Source organism: Protopterus annectens, chromosome 5.part0 (genome assembly GCF_019279795.1).
Source record: "Protopterus annectens isolate FY-2018-M chromosome 5.part0, PAN1.0, whole genome shotgun sequence".
Classification (NCBI taxonomy): Eukaryota; Metazoa; Chordata; order Ceratodontiformes; family Protopteridae; genus Protopterus; species Protopterus annectens.
The window spans coordinates 1169895852-1169914884 of NC_056735.1; the positions used below are offsets into that span (position 1 = coordinate 1169895852).

The window sequence follows — 19033 nt, forward strand, 5'->3', positions numbered from 1 at the left end:
CAACTACAAGACACATTAAGCACTTTCGTCCGCCATAAAATTACATGGGACTTCTTCAGAACAAAAACCATCTGGATAAGCCAGGCTTAAATATTACTATACAAACACATGCTCAACCAATCAAAGTTAAAAAAAAACAATAAAACAATTAAAAAGGCTAATTAACCCTCAAAGTGGCTGAGTTTTAGCAAACAGTTTATGCTAGTATATTCATTCACGCCAGGATACTCAAATGCATTTAGCTCAAGTTGCCACCTTAGTTCACATAATTCTAGGTGTTCTGGTAAAACCTTCTCTTGGCTTTCTAATACTATCTGCTGCAGGACAAAGAAACCAAATACATGTTCACTATGTTCTATTATACGTTTAGATAATGCATTTGTACTTTTACCATTTGTTATGTCATCTAGATGTTCATACATTCTTTCTCTAAACTTTCTACAAGTTTTTCCTATATAAAATACTGGACAGTGCAGGCATTTTGCAGCATAAACACTTTTAGACTGACAAGTAAAATGACCATGTATGTTACACTGGTAGTCACCCAGCTTGAGTTTCTCCCCTGTTTTAATAACATTGGGGCACTGCCTACACATCCCATATTTAAAGTTCTCAGAGGGCATCTTATGTTCTTGTCCTATTCAATTGTTTTCTAGTAGATTTTTAAACAATCTATCCTTTTTAAAAGCTATAAATGGCTTAGAACCTAATTTTTCTACAGTCATGTAGTCCAAATTGAAGAGGGAACAGTTTTTAACAATTTTTACCACAGCTAAACTATCTTTATTAAATGTTGTGATGGAAAAAGTTTTTTTTTCTTTTTCTCCTCTACTTATTGTCCCTTCATTACTAATACCCATTACATGTTCACCATCACAAAATGTGGACTGCTGACTTAAGATAGGCTTAAATACCCATTAGCTCTTTTTGTTTGAAGACTCTCATCTTGTCATAACAAAATATCCAAATTTGCAGCAGGTCACAGAGCCTCTTCCCACCACTGTAATTCCCTTCACCAACTAAGTTGGCTAGAATTACCAAACTTCCTCACATATACCCAGCTCATCCAAGCACACAAACGCATTCATAACCCATCTCTCTGCCCCTCCCTAGCAAATACCTTTGAAATATATAAGCTAGATAGACTCCGAAGATCCATTTCCCAAAACCTAATTAAACTGCATAAACCAACATGTCCTGCTGGGAATCACTTGATGTCCTTCTCTCTTGCACACCTCTGGAACTCTCTCCCATCCGCACCACCAGCAGTCTCTCCTTGTTTAAAACCTCACTGCACTCACACCTTAATTCACAATGGAAATGCTCTTGCTCTCATCCAACCTAATTCTGACCACACTTTCTTCCTAACTTTTCAAACTTATTTGTTGCCTGTCACTACCTCCTAAAGTTCTACATCCCTTGAGACGTACTCAACCAACTAAAAAAAAATTACCTCATTGTAATTGCCTTACAAACACATTACTACTTATTGAATTAACCTGACGCAATTTTGCTAATGAAAACACTTTTTTTTATTTCTGTATTATGTAACATTTATTTGAATTGCGTGATATAGATTTATACTATCTGAAATATTTATTTAACATTTAATTGAAATGTATATTATGGATTTGTGCTTTTTCTGTACTATGTATTTGTATTTCTCCGGAGCTTTTCTTCCCAGTTCTCCATTGAGAATGGGCCCCTTGTAGCCCAATAGACTATCCTGGAAAACAAGTTGCAAATAAATAAACTCTGCATTTACTTTCTCTAATAAATGCTCAGGATAACCTCTTCTCCTAAACATTTCTGTAATGAAATTAGTTTCAGCTATAAAGTCATTGTCATCAGTTACCATCCTGGCAGCTCTTAGCAGCTGCCCTTCTACCACTGATCTTTTCTGGTATAATGGATGGCAACTGCTATAGATTAAGATAAGAAAGTCTTGGACTTTAACTGCATTTAAAAACAATGTTCTAGAAAAAGGTATGACATTTATACCGGCCAATGAAATGAAACAGATAACATTATAGAACTGAAAACATTCACGCATAATTTAATGTTAAATTTGCAGTTTAGCAATGAATGTAATGAGGAATTTAATAGCAATGTATTTCATAGAAATAGCACTTGTATACCTAAAAATAATGCTATTGTTGAAGCCTTTGAGAAAATTTGCACTAAAGAAATGTATAACTTGCATGATAGTCATGTTAAAATGAAAAATTTCACTAATTTAAATTATTTAGAAAGGGAAGCACTCTACATTACAAAAAGACATTACAATATCTGTAAGACCTGATGACAAGGGAGAGCCTTTAGTGGTAATGGATTATAAATATTACAAAGATAAAGCCGCGGTGGTACAGCGGTAGCGTTGTTGCCTCACAGCAAGACGTTCTCCTGTTAGATTCTCGGCTTAAGTGCCTTCTGTGTGGAGTCTGCATGTCCTCCCCGCGGTAGTGTGGCCTCCGAAAGACATGCATGAATGGGCGTGCCTTCACTGAAGGTTGGGCGTCGGGCTGGCAACTCGGCACCATAAAAATTGACGGCCAATCATTAGCGGACCGGAGTTCCACTGTGATGACCCCTAACCGGGAAAAGCCAAACAACAAAGATACCATGATTGCAATGCTGGATGATCCTAAAGTATATGAAAAGGTTACTGATGTAAAAGTGAAGCAGTGCAGTATGAATGTTTACAACAGTTTGAATGTTTACAGTGCAGGATAACTGATATCCAATTGTTTAGATATTTGATTACTAATGAACTGGTGTTACCTATTATAAAAGGGTTGACTAAGATACAGAAACACTCTACACTACCCCCTATGCAACCTATTGTGGCCGGGATGGGGTGGTGTACTGAACCCCTTAGTATCTTTGTTGAAAAACATCTTAAACCTGTCCTAGCTAGAAACCAATACATACTTAAGGACACACAACTATTTCTGAATGACTTGTATTCATTTACTACTGAAAGACAGATTAGTACTACTTGTCTGTTGGTTACATTAGACGTTCAGTCGCCATTTACCACTACACCAAACAATACTGGTTTAGAAATGTTTAAGCAGTATTTAATAGAAGATGTTACCCTTTTTGAGCAATAATTGTACAGATGATTAGATGGCGTACCTATGGGCACTTTGTGCGCCAAGAGACAGCCATAACAGTGTTGGCGTAGCTGACAGAAAAGACATCTACATGTATTTGAGAATACAGGGCAACTAATCTTTTATAGACGTTTTATAGATGACCTATTCTTGCTTTGGGATGGAGAGAATTCCCTACAGAACTTCTTTGAAGCTATAAATACCAGCACTGAATTTCTTAAATTCAATATCAATAGCTCACCCAATACTATTGATTTTCTGGATGTGAGCATAATTAGAAGTAAAGTGGGGAAATTTGAGACACAGATATATAGGAAAAAATGCTACAGAAGTACGCATTTACATAGGCAAAGCATGCATCCTGATCACATTTATAAGAATATTGTCAGAAGCCAAGGTTTAAGAACCTCTAGATTGGTGGCAGATGATGAAAAATTTTTTGATGAACCTCCGAATTAAATTTGTTGACAGAGGCTATACGGACAGTGAAGTCAGAAGGATACTTTCAAGAATACCGGACTGTAGAAAGGAAAAGGGAAAACCCTATTTTTCAGAAGTCACTAATAATGTTAATAACAGTAAAGAGAAGGGGGGTGAAGAGGTAGGTACATGTGTATACCTGTAACATACTCCAGCAATATTAGGGCACTGCAAGATATTTTTACGAAACATTAGGATATCCTATATACAGATGAAAAAGTGAAAGATATAGTAGGAAGTAGACTGAGTTATGTATATAAGAATAAAAAAATCCCTGAAGAGACTTTTATGTGGTCCTAAGGATATACGCGTTAATTAATTGGACATTAATAGAACAGACGTGAATGGTTTAGGTACATTCCCTTGCAATAAATGCAACTATTGTAAATATACAGATAGCAGTGCGGCGTTCACCCACCTGGATACAGGAAAGTCATGAAGTGTTAAGTTAAAGGCACATTGTACAACTATGAATCTAGTTTACTTGGCACATTGTGTTAAATGCAGCTTCTCCTACATAGGGAAAGACTAACCGGATGTTGAAGGAGCGCATGAGGGAACATCTATATGGTATCACTAAAGGGATAGATTTAAATGCTTTAGCAAAACATGTGGCTACATTTGACCATACACGTGGTTCAGGTTCATGGTAGTGGCGAAAATGTATGATCATTTCAGAGGGGGAGATCTTAAAAAACGAACTTAGAAAGTGGAACTGGAATGGATTATAAAGACTAAGCTAATTGGGGTAAAGGGATTAATGACAAAAATTCTATTAAACCAATTCTACAGGCAAGACGTATACATAGATGAATTTTATAACCTGTTTTATGAGTTTTTTTATATGGTTATATGTATTTGTATTTATTTAAAGCAGAATTCTTATATTTTAGATTAGAAAGTCCAAATTTGCATTTTTAATTGAAACTGATTTTATTGGTTAATGTGCAGTTTAAAAATATGTGTAGTTGCACTGTTGGCCTGATGAAGAAGCTTAACTTGCTGCGAAAGTGCTCACCAATAAAAGTAATTGTGTTTTAATTTTATCCAGGGTTTGGTTCATCCTTTTTGGAGCTTTTTAAGTTCTTACGCAACTATTCTATGTTATTCCATTCACATATTGCAGTATTCATAACAGTAGGGAAAGTACCACAGCTTTTAGGTATGGTTCTGGGTGGAGGACTGGGTTCCCTGGTCAATGAGTCCTTGAAGGATGAACCTGGCAAACCCTGCCCTAGCTCTAGAGACTAGGTCCAGTTTGTAATGTTTGGTAAAGGTGTGGACAGAAGTCCAAGTGTCAGCTTCTAGGATGGAAGCATAGCCAATTCCTTTGAAAAAGGCAGCTGAGGAGTGAGGTTTGACTTGACCATGTAGGGATTTACCATGGTAAGAGTAACATAAGGTAATGGATTTTGAAAACCATGAAGAGATGGGCTTGCTTGGAGACTGCCTTCCCTAGAGCTCTCGGGTGGAAGGAGATGACAAGTTGATCTGAGTTTCTGATAGGTTTGGTTTTGTCTAGGTAATACCTCAGTTGTCTGTGGACATCCAAGGAATGGAGGGTCCTTTCTGAGTAATTTTGTGGTTGAGGGCAGAAAACCGGTAAGTTAATGGTCTGCTTTAATGAAAGTTCATTAACCACCTTCGGCATGAAGGAAGGGTTGGTCCTTAGAGCAACTCTGTCCTTGTGGAAAATAAGGTAGGGGGGAGGTAACCATAAGAGCTTACATCTCCGAAACCCTCCTGGCGGATGTAAAGACCACTAGTAGCACTGTTTTCAGTATGCATAACTTCAGGGATACTGAATGGGCTGGATCAAAGGGTGGCAATGTAAGTTTTCTAGTACAAGGTTCAAGTCCCAAGGGGGGATAAGATTCCTGGGAGGCCTGATGTGAAGAACCCCTTTGAGGAAAAGTTTGACCTCCAGTCTAGAAACCAGAGGAGGGGAGATAGGCAGGCAGAGATGGCAGATAAATGCACTTTGACTGATGAGTATGTTAGTCCTGAGTGAAGCAGCTCACACAAATACGAAAGGACCATAGGTATAGAGGTGGTTAGAGGGTCCTGTTTTTTCCATTGACACCAGGATAATCTGTTCTATTTGGATACATAGTTTCTCCTGGTACTAGGTTTTCTGGCCTCCTGCAGAACACTGAGTACGTCCTCTGAGTATAGGTGTCTATAGGGGATCAAAACCCCATCACCCATAAGGTTAATTTCAGAATGTTCACCTAAAGGTGTAGTAGGGATCCCCTGTCCTGTGTGAGCAGGTCTATTCGGTGGGGTAACCTGTGGTGATTGCCCTTGGCTAGTAGGTGTAGGAGGGGAAACCAATGCTGTCTTGGCAAAAAAGGGGTCACAATAGGATTTTTGGGATGTCCCTATGTATTTTGAGAAGGACTTTCTGAATTAAGTTGAAGGGGAGAAAGCATAGAGGTACATTCTCTCCCAAGAGAAGGAGAAGGCGTCCACTTTCCATGCTTGTGGATGCAGATTCCTTGTGCAGAATTTGGGCATCTGTCTGTTCTGGGCTGAATACCCCACCTGTGGATTATGTCCAGAAATACTTCCCTGTGAAGCATCCATTCGTGACTTGGAGCTGAAGTTCTGCTCAGGAAGTCTGCCATGACATTCTCTGCTGAAGGGATATAAACAGCTACCAGATGAATGTGCTGATATACTGCTAGGTTCCAGATCTGGATTGCTAGGCTGCACAGAGGGTAGGACTCTGTTCCACTTTCTTGTTTATGTACCACAGGACCGTCATATTGTCTGTGATTACTTCCAGGGTTCTTGGCTGAAGGGTTGATTTGAAAGTCAGTAGGGCCAAGTGTAAAGCCTTCATTTCTTTGATGTTGATATGGTATTTTTGTCTTGAGTTGGACCAAGTGCCTTGCACCGACAGTTGTTTTTGGTTTATAAGTAGCACTGCCCCCCACCCCAGATTGGAAGCATCTGTGAATACCTGTTGGAGGGGTGCAGGGACCTGAAGGTGGGTTCCTTGGTTGAGGTGGAGAGCTGATATCCACCACTAAAGTTCCTTTGTCAAACACTGAAGTAAGGGGAGGGGGGTGTCTAGGGGCTGGGAGTGTTGGCTCCATAAGTTTTTCAGGACCCACTGGATTTTTCACGTGTGGAATTTTGCCAGGGGCAACATGGGTTTGAATGATGCCATGTGGCCTAGAACTCTTAAAATTTCTCGAGCTGGCAAGAAAGTTTGGGAGAGAAGTTTTTGGAAGCACAGACAAAGTTCTAGGATTCTTTGATCTGGAATAAAGGCTTTCATTTTGTCTGTTCTGATCCTGCACACCAGGAAAACCAGGTCTTGGGAGGGGATCAGGTGAGACTTTTTGTGGTTTATGGGGAACCTTACCTTTGATAGATAGGGTGGAGATTACCTGTTGCAGATGGAGGAGGAGGATTGGGTGGTCTTGATGAAGAATGAGCAGGTCCGTCCAGGTATGGGTATATTTGAATGCCCTGGGTCCTGCAATGAGTGATGAGGGGGGCCAAGCACTTTGTGAGGACTTGGGGAGCAGTAGAGAGTCCAAGGGGCAAGGCACAGAATTGCAAATAGCAACAGCCTATTGTAAATCTGAGGTATTTCCTGTAATCTGGGTGAATAGGGATGTGTAGGTAGGCATCCTTCAAATCTAGGGCACCATGAAAGCCTGATTTGGAATGAGTGGTAAAGAGCAGGGATAAGGTAATCATTTTGAAACTGGGAACTTTGAGAAAGAGGTTTAGAAAGGTTAAATCTAGGATTGGCCGCCATGGGCCATCCTTCCTTGTACCAGAAATATTCTGGAATAAAAGCCTATATTTCTTTGATGGTGTGGTACCTTTTCTATGGTACCTTGATCTTGAAGCTGATTGATAGGGGGAACAAGGTGGGTTTGGCTTGCAGGTGGTTGAGGGATATCACGAAAGGGGGCATCATCCATCAAGTCATGAAGCAGCCTGACTGAATGATGGAGAGTACCCATTGTTCTAATGTGATTTTCCACCAGGAGGGAAGGGAGTGGGTGAGACGGAGGGAAAGTGGGGTGTTTTGGTGCAAGGATGGGTAGTCACAAAGGAGGCCATCTGGAGTGGTCAGACTGGCCTCGAAAAGTTGTAGTGGATGAACTGGTTGGAAATCCTGGAGTAGAGTTTTTCCCTGGTTTGTCTGCATCCTTTAGACTGTGGAGCAGAGTAAGAGGACTGCCTTCTGACAAAGGAAGGTTTCTGTGGATAATTCCTGTGGTGTCTTAGTATAGGAGATACCAGTAGGTGTTTAAGGTTTTGCAGTTCCTTACCCTTTTAAAAGTATTTTAAGAGTTCTGCTGAGGCTTGTCCAAACAGAGATTTATTATCCAGGGGTGCATCCAACAATTTTGTTTGCACATCCATGGGTAGGGGTTGCAGACTCACCCAAGAATATCGCCTCAAGACTGATCCAGATGCAGCAGACATAGATGAGGCTTCCACTGCATCATAACTGCACTTTGAGAGCCTAGTTACTTGGGGTGCAGTGGAGTGGAGGGCATTTATTTGTGCTTTAATGGGAGAATCAGGAGCCTCAGACAGTAATGTGGAGGCCTTGGTAATGGCATCCAGGACATATCTAGCCATGCGTGTTTGGTAGATGAGAGCTCTAATAGCCAGAGTAGAGGAGGTATAAACTTTCTGTCCATGAATTTATTGTCTTTGTCTGTGGGATAAAGAGCAATCGAAGGTAGTTGTCTAGATGCCTTGTGAGCAAAGACAGCAATAATTGCTGGGTCTGCTGGTGGGTTCCTAAAGAGGTATTGGGTATCCTGAGGGTCCTTGTAGAATCAATCCGGTCATTTGGAAGCTGGTGGTTGAGAGTCAGGGGATAGAGAAGCAAACAAGAAAGCATCCTGGAAGGCAGGTAGCAAGAGGGCCACTGCTGAAAGTCGAAGTACCTTTTCTTGGCGTCAGATACTTCAGATGCCTGCCATTTAAAATGCTCCCTTATAAAGGAGATTGGGTCTCCAAAGGTGATTTCTTTGCCCGGAGACTCAGGAGTAATAGAGTCTTCCTCCTTTTGAGTGATGAAATCCTTTGGGGACTCTATTTGGGATTCCTATGAAACAGGTTCATCAGAAGTGGAGTACACTTTCCTCTGATAGCTGTAAAGTAGGTAGAGATGAGGGGGCTGGTGGGGCCTGTTGTGTCTGTAAGGCCTGAAAAGTCTTAAAAAGACTCCGAGAAAAAACTTCCCATCCAAGAACTGGTTGAGTTTCAGGGTGTTTAATTTTTTGCTTTTTCTTTAAGGGAGTAACTGGTGAGGAGAGAATCGGAGCAGACGTCTGCCTGGGTGGAACTGAAGGAGTAAGGCCCTCCAATAGACTGAGATGTGGTTCTTCTCCGCCATCAGGACCTGATGGCTGGACAGCCTCAGTGGACGTAGTAAAAGTTTCTGCCACCCCAGCTTCCACTGAGGTTCCTGGGCCTGGCTTGGAAACAGATGTCTGGGAAGATGCCAGGCTTTCATCAGCCTTCAGAACTTTCTGGATGCCAGAGGCGCAGAGTGGGATTCTGGCCCAACTTTCTTGGCCTTCTTCCTTGACGTCTCTTCGGACGGCCCTACCCCCCACATACAGAGTGCAAGACATCTGAGTCTCACATAATTTTAGCGCAGCAAGATTGCTAGGAAGGGTTTTCGGTCCAAAGGATTTGCAAATAGGGCAGGACGTATGGTCATGGGTCTCGCCTAATCCTTGTGAGGAATTTGTCTCCCACAAGCGCACTTCCCCATTCTAGTTGACATTCAAGAATTGGCAATAATCAAAGGTAATGAAAAAAATCAACAGGGCACTTATCTGTATCGGCAGGAAAATGGTCTGGTCTGGAGATTTTTAATAGTCGTCTGAAAATGAGATTTGCATTTGGAACTGGCGAACAGGAGTCCAGCTTTCACTGCGGCGAGTGTGTGGGCAAACGTCACCTTTATATCCAATGTTGGTTTATGGCCCTGACAAGGGATGTCACATGTACCCTGCTGAAGCAAAGACTTTGGTATACTGGCTGGAAGACGGCGCTGCAGGCAGCATCTCCCTACTGTTATGAATACTACAACATGTGAACAGGACATTTCAAAAATTCATCCAATAGCTCTACAGAGCCTGCCCAAACTAAATACAGGTCATCCAAAAACTTTGTATACTATTTTATATTTTCCACATATTTACTCTTGAAAATATAGTCAGTTTTCCAAAAGGACATGACATAATTTGCATAAATTGGAAAATGCCCATGTGGGTGATGATAATATGACTGTTAATGAAAGGGTTTGTTTATTTGATAAAGTTACGGACAAACAAATACGTGTAATGAAACCTGATAAGGGAAATGGGATGATTATCATAGATAAAACAGATTATAGTAACAGTATGAATGTTATTTTAGTGGATGGGACACACACAGATTTCACGAAACAAAAATTAATACTGCCTTTAGAAGGATAGATAACATATTGGATGATATGATTTTTCAGGGTCACATTAACCTGGATGAGTATAATTACATCAAAATGAGTACCCAGTGACTGAAAGAATTTTTGGGATCCCAAAGATCCATAAGGATCCGAATCAACCCCCATTTAGATATATAGTGGACAGAAAAAGATCTAAGACCCATTTTATGGCAAACTTAGTGGACTTTTATTTAAAAGAGGGGGGGTGGAAGAACTTAAGTATGTATCTAAGGACTCATGGGATTTCCTGAAGGACTTAAAGTAACGTTTTCTGAAGGCATGATTTTTGTCACTATAGATGTTAAAAACTTATTTTCAGTAATACCCCACAAAGAGGGTTTAAAATGGCTTGAAGCACAGCTTATGACCAAGAAATACACACAAGACAGTATTAATTTGATAGTTACCCTTATGGAAGTTATTCTTCAAAATAATTACATTTATTTTGAGGGACAGTACTTCAAGCAGGTAGTAGGTGTAGCTATGGGGGCCACTTGTGCCCCCATTTATGCAAATTATGTTATGTCCTTTTGGGAAACTGAATATATTTTCAAGAGTAAATATGTAAAATATATAAAATACTATACAAAGTTTTTGGAAGACCTGTTTTTTAGTTTGGGCAGGGTCTGAAGAGCTATTGGATGAATTTCTGAATTATATCAACAGCAGCACTACCTTCTTAGAATTTACCCATATTTTACATAAGGACAGGATAGATTACTTTGATGTTGAAATTAGTATGGATAAAGGGAAACAGAATTTAAGATCAAGGATCTACAGAAAACCAACTCTTTCGAATGCTTATCTGGACTATAGCAGTTGCCATTCATTCATACCGGAAAAGATCCATCATTTGGCATATACTTCTCAGAAGTACAGGCAAGCACGGAAGGGCTGTGGCTGACTAAGTTTGCAGACGACTGCAAACTGGGTGCTATAATAGAATCTCCGGCCGACATGGAGTTCCTCCAGAAGGGCCTAAAATGAGACTGATGCATGGTGTCAAAGCCATGGTCTCAAGCTAAATGCAAAAAAATGCGTAGTAATCCCCTTTGGAAAAAACAGAGTACCCGCAAACTACAACATAGGAGGTAATCCCCTGAAATCTGAAGAAGAAATAAGGGATCTAGGGACCCAAGTAGATAGCCAGCTTTCTTTTGATAACCATGTTGCCAAAGTGGTTAGAAAATCCTTTGATGTGACCCATCTGATCATGAAAGGGGTCGCATCAAGATCTAAGGATGTAATGGTGCCCCTCTACTCTTCCCTCATCAGACCCATTATTGAGTACAATGCACCAATTGGAATGTACCTGGCTAGACATCTCCAGCAGCTGGAGAGACCACAGAGGTACCTAACCAAGAGAATTACTGGCCTCAAACAGTTGCTCTATGCAGCACGATTGAAAAAGCTAAGACTGTTCTCTGTTGCATACCGCATTCTCAGAGGCAATCTCTGTCTAACGTACAGAGCCATGTCCAACCCAGAATTGTTGAACATGCTCCATCTTAGCAAAACCAAATCTACTCGAGCTACACGCTCTAGGGATATAAACCTCAACACAACAATGAATAGAACATGCTGGAGGGATAGATTCCCTTCGCAGAGACTTCCCTTACTATGGAACAGGGTCCCGATCTACATAAGACAGAGCCCCTCACTATCACTCTTCAAGAGGAACCTTGATGAGTGGATGGGTAACAAAGTTCACACCGGGGATCATACCAACAGCACTACTAGATAGGGGCCAAGGGTACTAGCTGCTAGTATAAGGGTCTAGGGAACTACTAAAGGGGTGGTGAATACCGCACAACGTGGCTGGGCTAATATATGCCTTCGGGCAGACAGCTCAGTACCAACCTATGAACCTAAAAGGGCAGCTGCTAAGAGCTGCCAGGATGGTAACTGATGACAATGACTTTATAGCTGAAACTAATTTCATTACAGACTTGTTTAGGAGAAGGGGTTATCCTGAACATTTATTAGAGAAAGTAAATACAGAAGCTCAAACAAAAAGAGATAATGGGATATTTAAGCCTAGCTTAAGTCAGCGTCAGCAATCCACATTTTGTGATGGTTAACATGCAATATGTATTAGTACTGAAGGGGGCAATAAGTAGAGAAAAAAAAAAGAAAGAAAAGGCTTTCTCCATCACGGCATTTAATAAAGATAGTGTAGCTGTGGCAAAAACTGTTAACAAAAACTGGTCCCTCTTCAAGTTGGACTACATGACTGTAGAAAAATTAGTCTCCAAGCCATTTATAGCTTTTAAAAAGGATAGATCGTTTAAAAATCTACTAGAAAACAACTGAATAGGACAAGAACACAAGATGCTCTCTGGGAACTTTAAATGTGGGATGTGTAGGCAGTGCCCCAATGTTATTAAAACAGGGGAGAAACTCAAGCTGGGTGACTACCAGTGTAATATACATGGTCATTTTACTTGTCAAAGTGTTGTTTATGCTGGAAAATGCCTGCACTGTCCAGTATTTTATATAGGAAAAACTTGTAGAAAGTTTAGAGAAAGAATGTGTGAACATCTAAATGATATAAAAAAATGGTAAAAGTACAAATCCATTATCTAAACATATAATAGAACATAATGAAAACGTATTGGATTTCTTTGTCCTGCAGCACATATTTTTAGACAGCCAAGGGAAGGTTTTACCAGAACACTTAGAATTAGGTGAACTAAGGTGGCAACTTCAGCTAAATGCATTTGAGTATTCTGGCCTGAACAGGCACTTAGAGGGTTAATTACCTTTTTAATTTTTTTTTTTTTTTTTTTTTTTTAACTTTGATTGGTTGAGCATGTTTTTGTATAGTAATATTTAAACCTGGCTCATCCAGATGGTTTTTGTTCTGAAGAAGTCCCATGTAATTTTAAGGGGGAAGAAATCGCTTAACGTTTCTTGTGGTTGTATCCAATAAAGATAACTGCTTCTATTTACGGTCCTGTCTTTGGCTGCATTTCTTGTTAGGTTGGGTAAGGAGCTGTACTGTATAAGCATGGAAAGGAGATAAAGGAGATATAGTATGGGTGAATGATAATACACCACAGAACAGTATCAGGACCTATTGTAGAACAATCTGTGCTCAGGAGTCTCGAAATAAGAAAATACAAATTTACAAAGACTGGAGTAAGGTTAGACAATATTACCATTTGGAGAATAGCTTGACTGGGGCATTTAATTAGCGATGGGGTTTTATGACCACTTTCATATATACTTGATGAAAATGGGAGTTGGGTGTACTTATGCAACTTAATGAAGTTTGGCTGTGTTTTGATGATTATATTGTGCAACGTTTTACTATCTTTGTTTGTTGTTGTTCCATTACTATCTTGTCATAGTTTTAGAAAATGCTAATAAAGTCCTGACCTCAGAATCCCTCAATCTTGAAACATTTAACATTCAAATAGCCCTATGCAAACTAAATGGAATTCAGCTAAATAACTTGGCCTTATAGGTTCATAGGTTCATAGGTTCATACTAGGCTATCTGCCCGAGGGCATTTACAAGCCTAGCCCATAGTTTTGTGGCTTACGCCACCCCTTTAGTATGGGGAACTATACCCATTATTTTGCTGTGCCTCTGTTGAGCAGTGACACTGAGGTAATCCCTGGGGTATATCTGCGATCTCCCATCCATTGGTCAAGATTTCTCTTGAACAAGGCCAGCGAGGTGCTCTGCCTCACATATACCGGGATTTTATTCCACAGCATAGGGAGTCTTTGGGTGATGAATCTATCCCTCCAGCACGTCCTATTAATAGCCGTGTCGAGGTTTAAGTCTCCCGCCCTTGTGGATCTGACGGATCTAGATTTTTTGAGGTGAAGCATATTCATCAAATCTGGGTTTGACATGGCCTTGTATGTTAGGCAAAGGTCACCTCTGAGCAAGCGGTAAGCGACTGAATAGAGCTGGAGTTCTTTCAGTCGGGCAGCATAGGACAGATGTTTGAGACCCTTTATCCTTTTGGTGAGGAACTTTTGTGGCCTCTCCAGCTGCTGCAAGTGTCGGGTCAGATACATTCCGAATGGGGCATTGTACTCAATCATTGGTCTGATGATTGATGAGTATAGGGAGACTATGACCTCCCTTGATCTAGATGAGAATCCCATCATGATAAGGTGGGCAATGTAGAAGGTCTTCCTAACTACTTTAGCTACATGGGTGTCGAATGACAGACTACTATCAACCTGGGTCCCCAGGTCCCTGATAACTTCTTCTGTACTCAGTGGATTGCCACCTATTTGGTAGCTAGGGGTAACCTTGTTTTTCCCGAAGGGTATGACTATGCATTTTTTGGCATTTAACTTTAGGCCATGGCTCTGGCACCAGTTATCCGTTTCTGTGAGACCCTTCTGAAGGATATCTGTGTCAGATGTGTTTTCTACTATGGCGCCCAGTTTGCAGTCATCTGCAAACTTTGTCAGCCATAACCCTCCTGTGTTTGCTTGTACTTGGAAAAGTAGATGCCAAACAAGAGTGGGCCCAGGACTGAGCCCTGTGGTACACCACTTGTGACAGGCTTTGAGTCTGACATGGCGCCAGCAACTCTGACCCTGTGGGTTCTGTCATTCAGCCAGTTTGCAACCCATCTTGTGATGTATGGGTTAACATTTAAGCTGATGAGTTTTTCAATGATACCTGAGTGGGGTATTGTATCAAAGGCCTTCGCCAGATCGAGGTAGGCTGTACGGACTGCCTTTCCCTCATCAATGGCTTTGGTGACTGTTTCGAAAAAGTCAACCAAGTTTAGAAGGCATGATCTGCCTTTGACAAAGCCAAACTGGGATGGATCCAAAGTCTGCAAATTCCCTATGTCTTTATTTATGAGGTCCATTATGATCCTCTCCATGGCTTTGCAGATAAGGCTTGTCAAGCTAATGGGCGGTAATTTCCAGGGTCGGTGGAGGCACCGCCTTTGTGAAGTGGGACCACAGTTGCAGTGCGCCACTCCCTGGGTATGTATCCAGAGGTAAGACTATGATTAAACAGCTGTCCTAGCTGTGGGTTTAATTCCTCGTTGAGTTCGTGGAGCACACAGCCGGGGACACCATCAGGTCCCATGGATGCTGTGTTTTTGCTTTGGAGAGAGCAGTTCTCACTTGGGCATTGGAGATGTTTGGGGGCTGCAATCGCTTGGTATAGATATCTCTCCTTTTGGGGAGGGGAGAAGTTTGCACTGAACCTGTCAGCCAGTATGTTGGCAATGTCTGTAGGATCAGTAATCTTCACATCATTTTGAACTAGTTCTGAGCATATCTGGGAGTTTCCTCCCAGGTTTCTAACATAGCTAAAGAAGGCCTTATGATTGTCTTTTGAGTCTTTAGCTATTTTTCTCTCAAAATTTGCTTTGGATGATTTTATGAGAGCTCTTAGTTTTTTACTTATAGTGATCAAGGGTGTCTTACCTTTTAAGGATTTTGCTCTATCTTGTAGTAGCTTCCTCCTTTTGTTGTAGAGTTTGTTTATGGCTGGGGTCCACCGGAGTGGACGCTTGCCTTTGGTACAAAGAGTCTTTGTTTTGCTTGGGATTGCCTTATCCATGCAGTCCTGCAGGTGCTGGTAGAAGGCATTTGTAAGTGATTCAGCGGCTTGAGTACTGTTTTCCGTCGGCTCGGGGCCTTAAAGGAGACCACACTAGTCTTTAGAAGTGTGAAGTCGGCTTTCGAGAAGTTCTTTACTGTGGTCTTTTTTATTTCAGGTGGGGTGGGATGAGGACCTCCAGCGAGATTAGTTTGTGATCTGATCTCACCAGTGAGGGTATACTTCCGGTGTTGAACATTGTGCTCCCATGTTCGTGATGATGAGATCAAGTATGTTTTCTCCTCTTGTGGGGATGGTGACTAGTTGTTCCATGGCATTTGAGTTTATGAATTCCAGGAACTTTTGGGCTAGGGTGTTTGGGCTTGAGTAGTGTTCCCAGTCTATATTAGGGTAATTGAAGTCACCTAGTATGATGGTGTTTGGTGATACATTTATCCCTCTAGTGTTTTCAGGAAGGCCATGTGAGGTTCCTGAGTTTGTGAGGGTGGCCTGTAACATGCTACAATTTGCAGAGCAGTCTTGCCTATGGTTAATTGCACCTGGATGGTCTCCGATGCATCGTGCGTTGCCACCAGTCTTGAGGTGTGGGTGTCTTTGATGAATATGGATACCGCCCCCTCCTTTCTTGGTATTGTCCGGATTTTGGGGCCGGAACGCATGATAAGAGGTAAAACCTGATAGTGCTGGGGTGCTCTCAGGAGCCTTGAACCAGGTTTCTGTCACTGCACAGACATCGATGTTCTCCATACGGAGAAGGGCCTCGAGTGCGTGCATTTTGAGATTTAGACTTCTGGCATTGAGCAGCATTACCCTTAGTTTTTTTCCTTTTTTGTGTTCTATGGTGGTAGGTTTAGAATTTGAGCCTTGCCTAAAAAAGGCACTATGGGGGTGGCAAGAGCCTTTGCCAATATCCGGAATCCCAGGGGTGACAGGTGCAAGCCATCCCTTGCGAAGCAGCGTGGCTTGTCCAGCATGTCATCCCAGGCAGACAGACATTGGATCCCCTTTGAATGACACCAGAGTTTAAGCCAATTGTTAAAGCTGATCATCTTATCTCTGTATTGTGGCATCATTCTTGGTGAAGGTAGGATACTGCTCAAGGTCAGGGTCATACCTGCCTGGGCTACATAATCAGAGAGCTCCTCAATGTCTCTTTTCATGTAGTCCAAGGAGGTACGTCTCAGGTCGTTTACACCAGCGTGGACAATGACTGAGTCATATTTGTACCTGCTGTTGAGAGACCTGAGTGCTTGCGTTATGTGGCGGATTCTAGCACCCGACAGGCAGCTTACTGTGACCTTCTCCTTACTCAGTCTGGTGAGCGGGACGTCAGTGTGTCTGACTATGGAGTCACCAATGACTAGTGTGTCTGGCATTGTGTTTGGCCTTAAGGGCTGTGACTGTTTGACACTCTGACTGTGAGGTCTATGTGTTGCAGGTGTTGTGTTCTGAGGTGGTGGTTGTTTGGGTGTCTGCTTTGGTGGCCTTATCCTGTTCCAAACACAGATAAGCCAATGTAACAAACACCCCCATAAAGCAATACCGATTTCATTTAATTCAGGGGTTCATTCCTGACACAATATTAAAAGGCATATGGAGGAATTGAGAGAGATATTCTTGGCATCTGAAATTTTCTGAACAAAGTTGTAGCAAGTCTTTGTTAATTCATGAAAGGAGCTAAACAGGAAAGCTACACAAAAGGCAGGTAATAACATGCATGTTATGAAACGCACACCAGTTAAAACTGCTCCTATGCAATATCCTGGCTTCATGTTCTGAATGCAGGTCAGATCACCATGTCCACACAACAGCAAGGATCCTGGAGGGACCAGGTGTAGTGGGGCGAAGAGTCAAGTGATAGGAGTGAGTAAGTAGCCAACACAAGCTCACCCATCAGGGATGGAGTTGGTAGTGTGTTTTGCAGCTCTAAAGACACATACAAGAGTGCACATGCAGCACCCGTAGCAAGCAGCATGGGATGCAAAAGTGATGTGTTTGCTCAGCCAAAAAAAATTAGCACACACAGACGCGTGTGTGCACACACACACACACACACACACACACACACACACACACACACACACACACACACCTCCTGCTAGCAGTTACAGAGCAGCACACAACCACGGGGTGGAACCTTAACAAGAAAACTCCATACCCTCCTAGCAGATGATGGCACAACTCTCTGCACTTCACTCTTACTTACCATGGGAATGAATGGGCTGATGGGTTTTAGCCCCTGGGAAGAATGACTGGGGAGGCTTGATGTCTCTGAGGAGAAGTGTCTCAAACATTCATTATTTCTGATGCAAAAAGCAATAATATTAGATGGGCAAAAGATAGAGTGCTATATAAATCTATTAAACCAGAAAATGAGAGAAAACAGTATATCAGGTGAGAAGTTTTAAAGTCGAGTTAAAAAATTACATTAGCTCAACTGAAGGTAATAAACGTAAGCTTATAACAGCCATTAGCATTTACACTGACCTAGAACTTCTAACAATGATAATGACCTTACAATCTCTCACAAAAGACAATTTTAAATAAAATGTAATCCCTTACCTTGACAATAGTTTGATATGCAAATGGTAAAACTTGTTTTGACCACTGCTTTTCAAAGCGCACTTCCCCATCTTGATGGATTACGTACCGACGACCTGTAAGCAGCTGAGCATACACAACCACAAAGGTATCGTTTATGACGACTCCTTTCCGTTTCTGATAACTAGATGCAAAACACAGTAAACATTTTATCAAAAAACGCAAGTTCAAATTTTCTCATCTAACACCACTGTACATTTACTTATTTACTCACTGTTCTGAAATTCCTTGTACTTCCTGTAACCAGAAGTTTCGTTCTTTGTCACCCAAATAAGTCAGTTTGGCTGGTGGTGCGGCCTGGTCTTTATATATCCTTTGTATTCCTGCAGGTTCTTCCAGAGAAAACCTTAAAAAAAAGCAAATGCACTGCAATATGGACCAATAAGATTAAATTTACCTAGATACGTCAACAATTGCCCAGTTTGTTCCATATAAAAGAATAATTTATATGAAGACTTCAACCATGTTAAAGAATTAAAGACAGAAAACAGAACACCTCAGTATATCTGCACTGTAATGAAATATGAAAAAGTGTTAAATTCTTCAAGTCTCAAAAAATGGTTGTTGATGGTTGAAATATGCATCCCCTTTACATAATGAAACATGTAGCTAATACCAGTTTGTCCAACTAGTGCCCATACATGTGGGGAAGGAGAGATTCGTCCAGTGGACGTTTTTCACATTTTGTATTTGCAAAAGCTTAGTACAGAAGTGGATCACATGCAGCACACAGACCGATGTAACCAGCATAGACAATGGGAAGGAATGGAGTACTGTAACTGCAAAAAGTAGCAGAGGA

The 19033-nt window shown here is 41.4% G+C and overlaps 1 protein-coding gene across 1 annotated transcript in view; it reads right to left on the reverse strand.

Annotated features, from left to right (window-relative positions):
- XRN1 (5'-3' exoribonuclease 1) overlaps positions 1–19033 on the reverse strand; it is a 2408514-nt gene that overhangs the window by 1083549 nt on the left and 1305932 nt on the right. The window contains exons 20-21 of the mRNA XM_044071018.1: positions 18449–18580; positions 18196–18358 (exon numbers count right to left, since the gene is read on the reverse strand). Of these exons, the coding sequence (XP_043926953.1) occupies positions 18196–18358; positions 18449–18580 (295 nt within the window). The remainder of the gene's footprint in view (positions 1–18195; positions 18359–18448; positions 18581–19033) is intronic.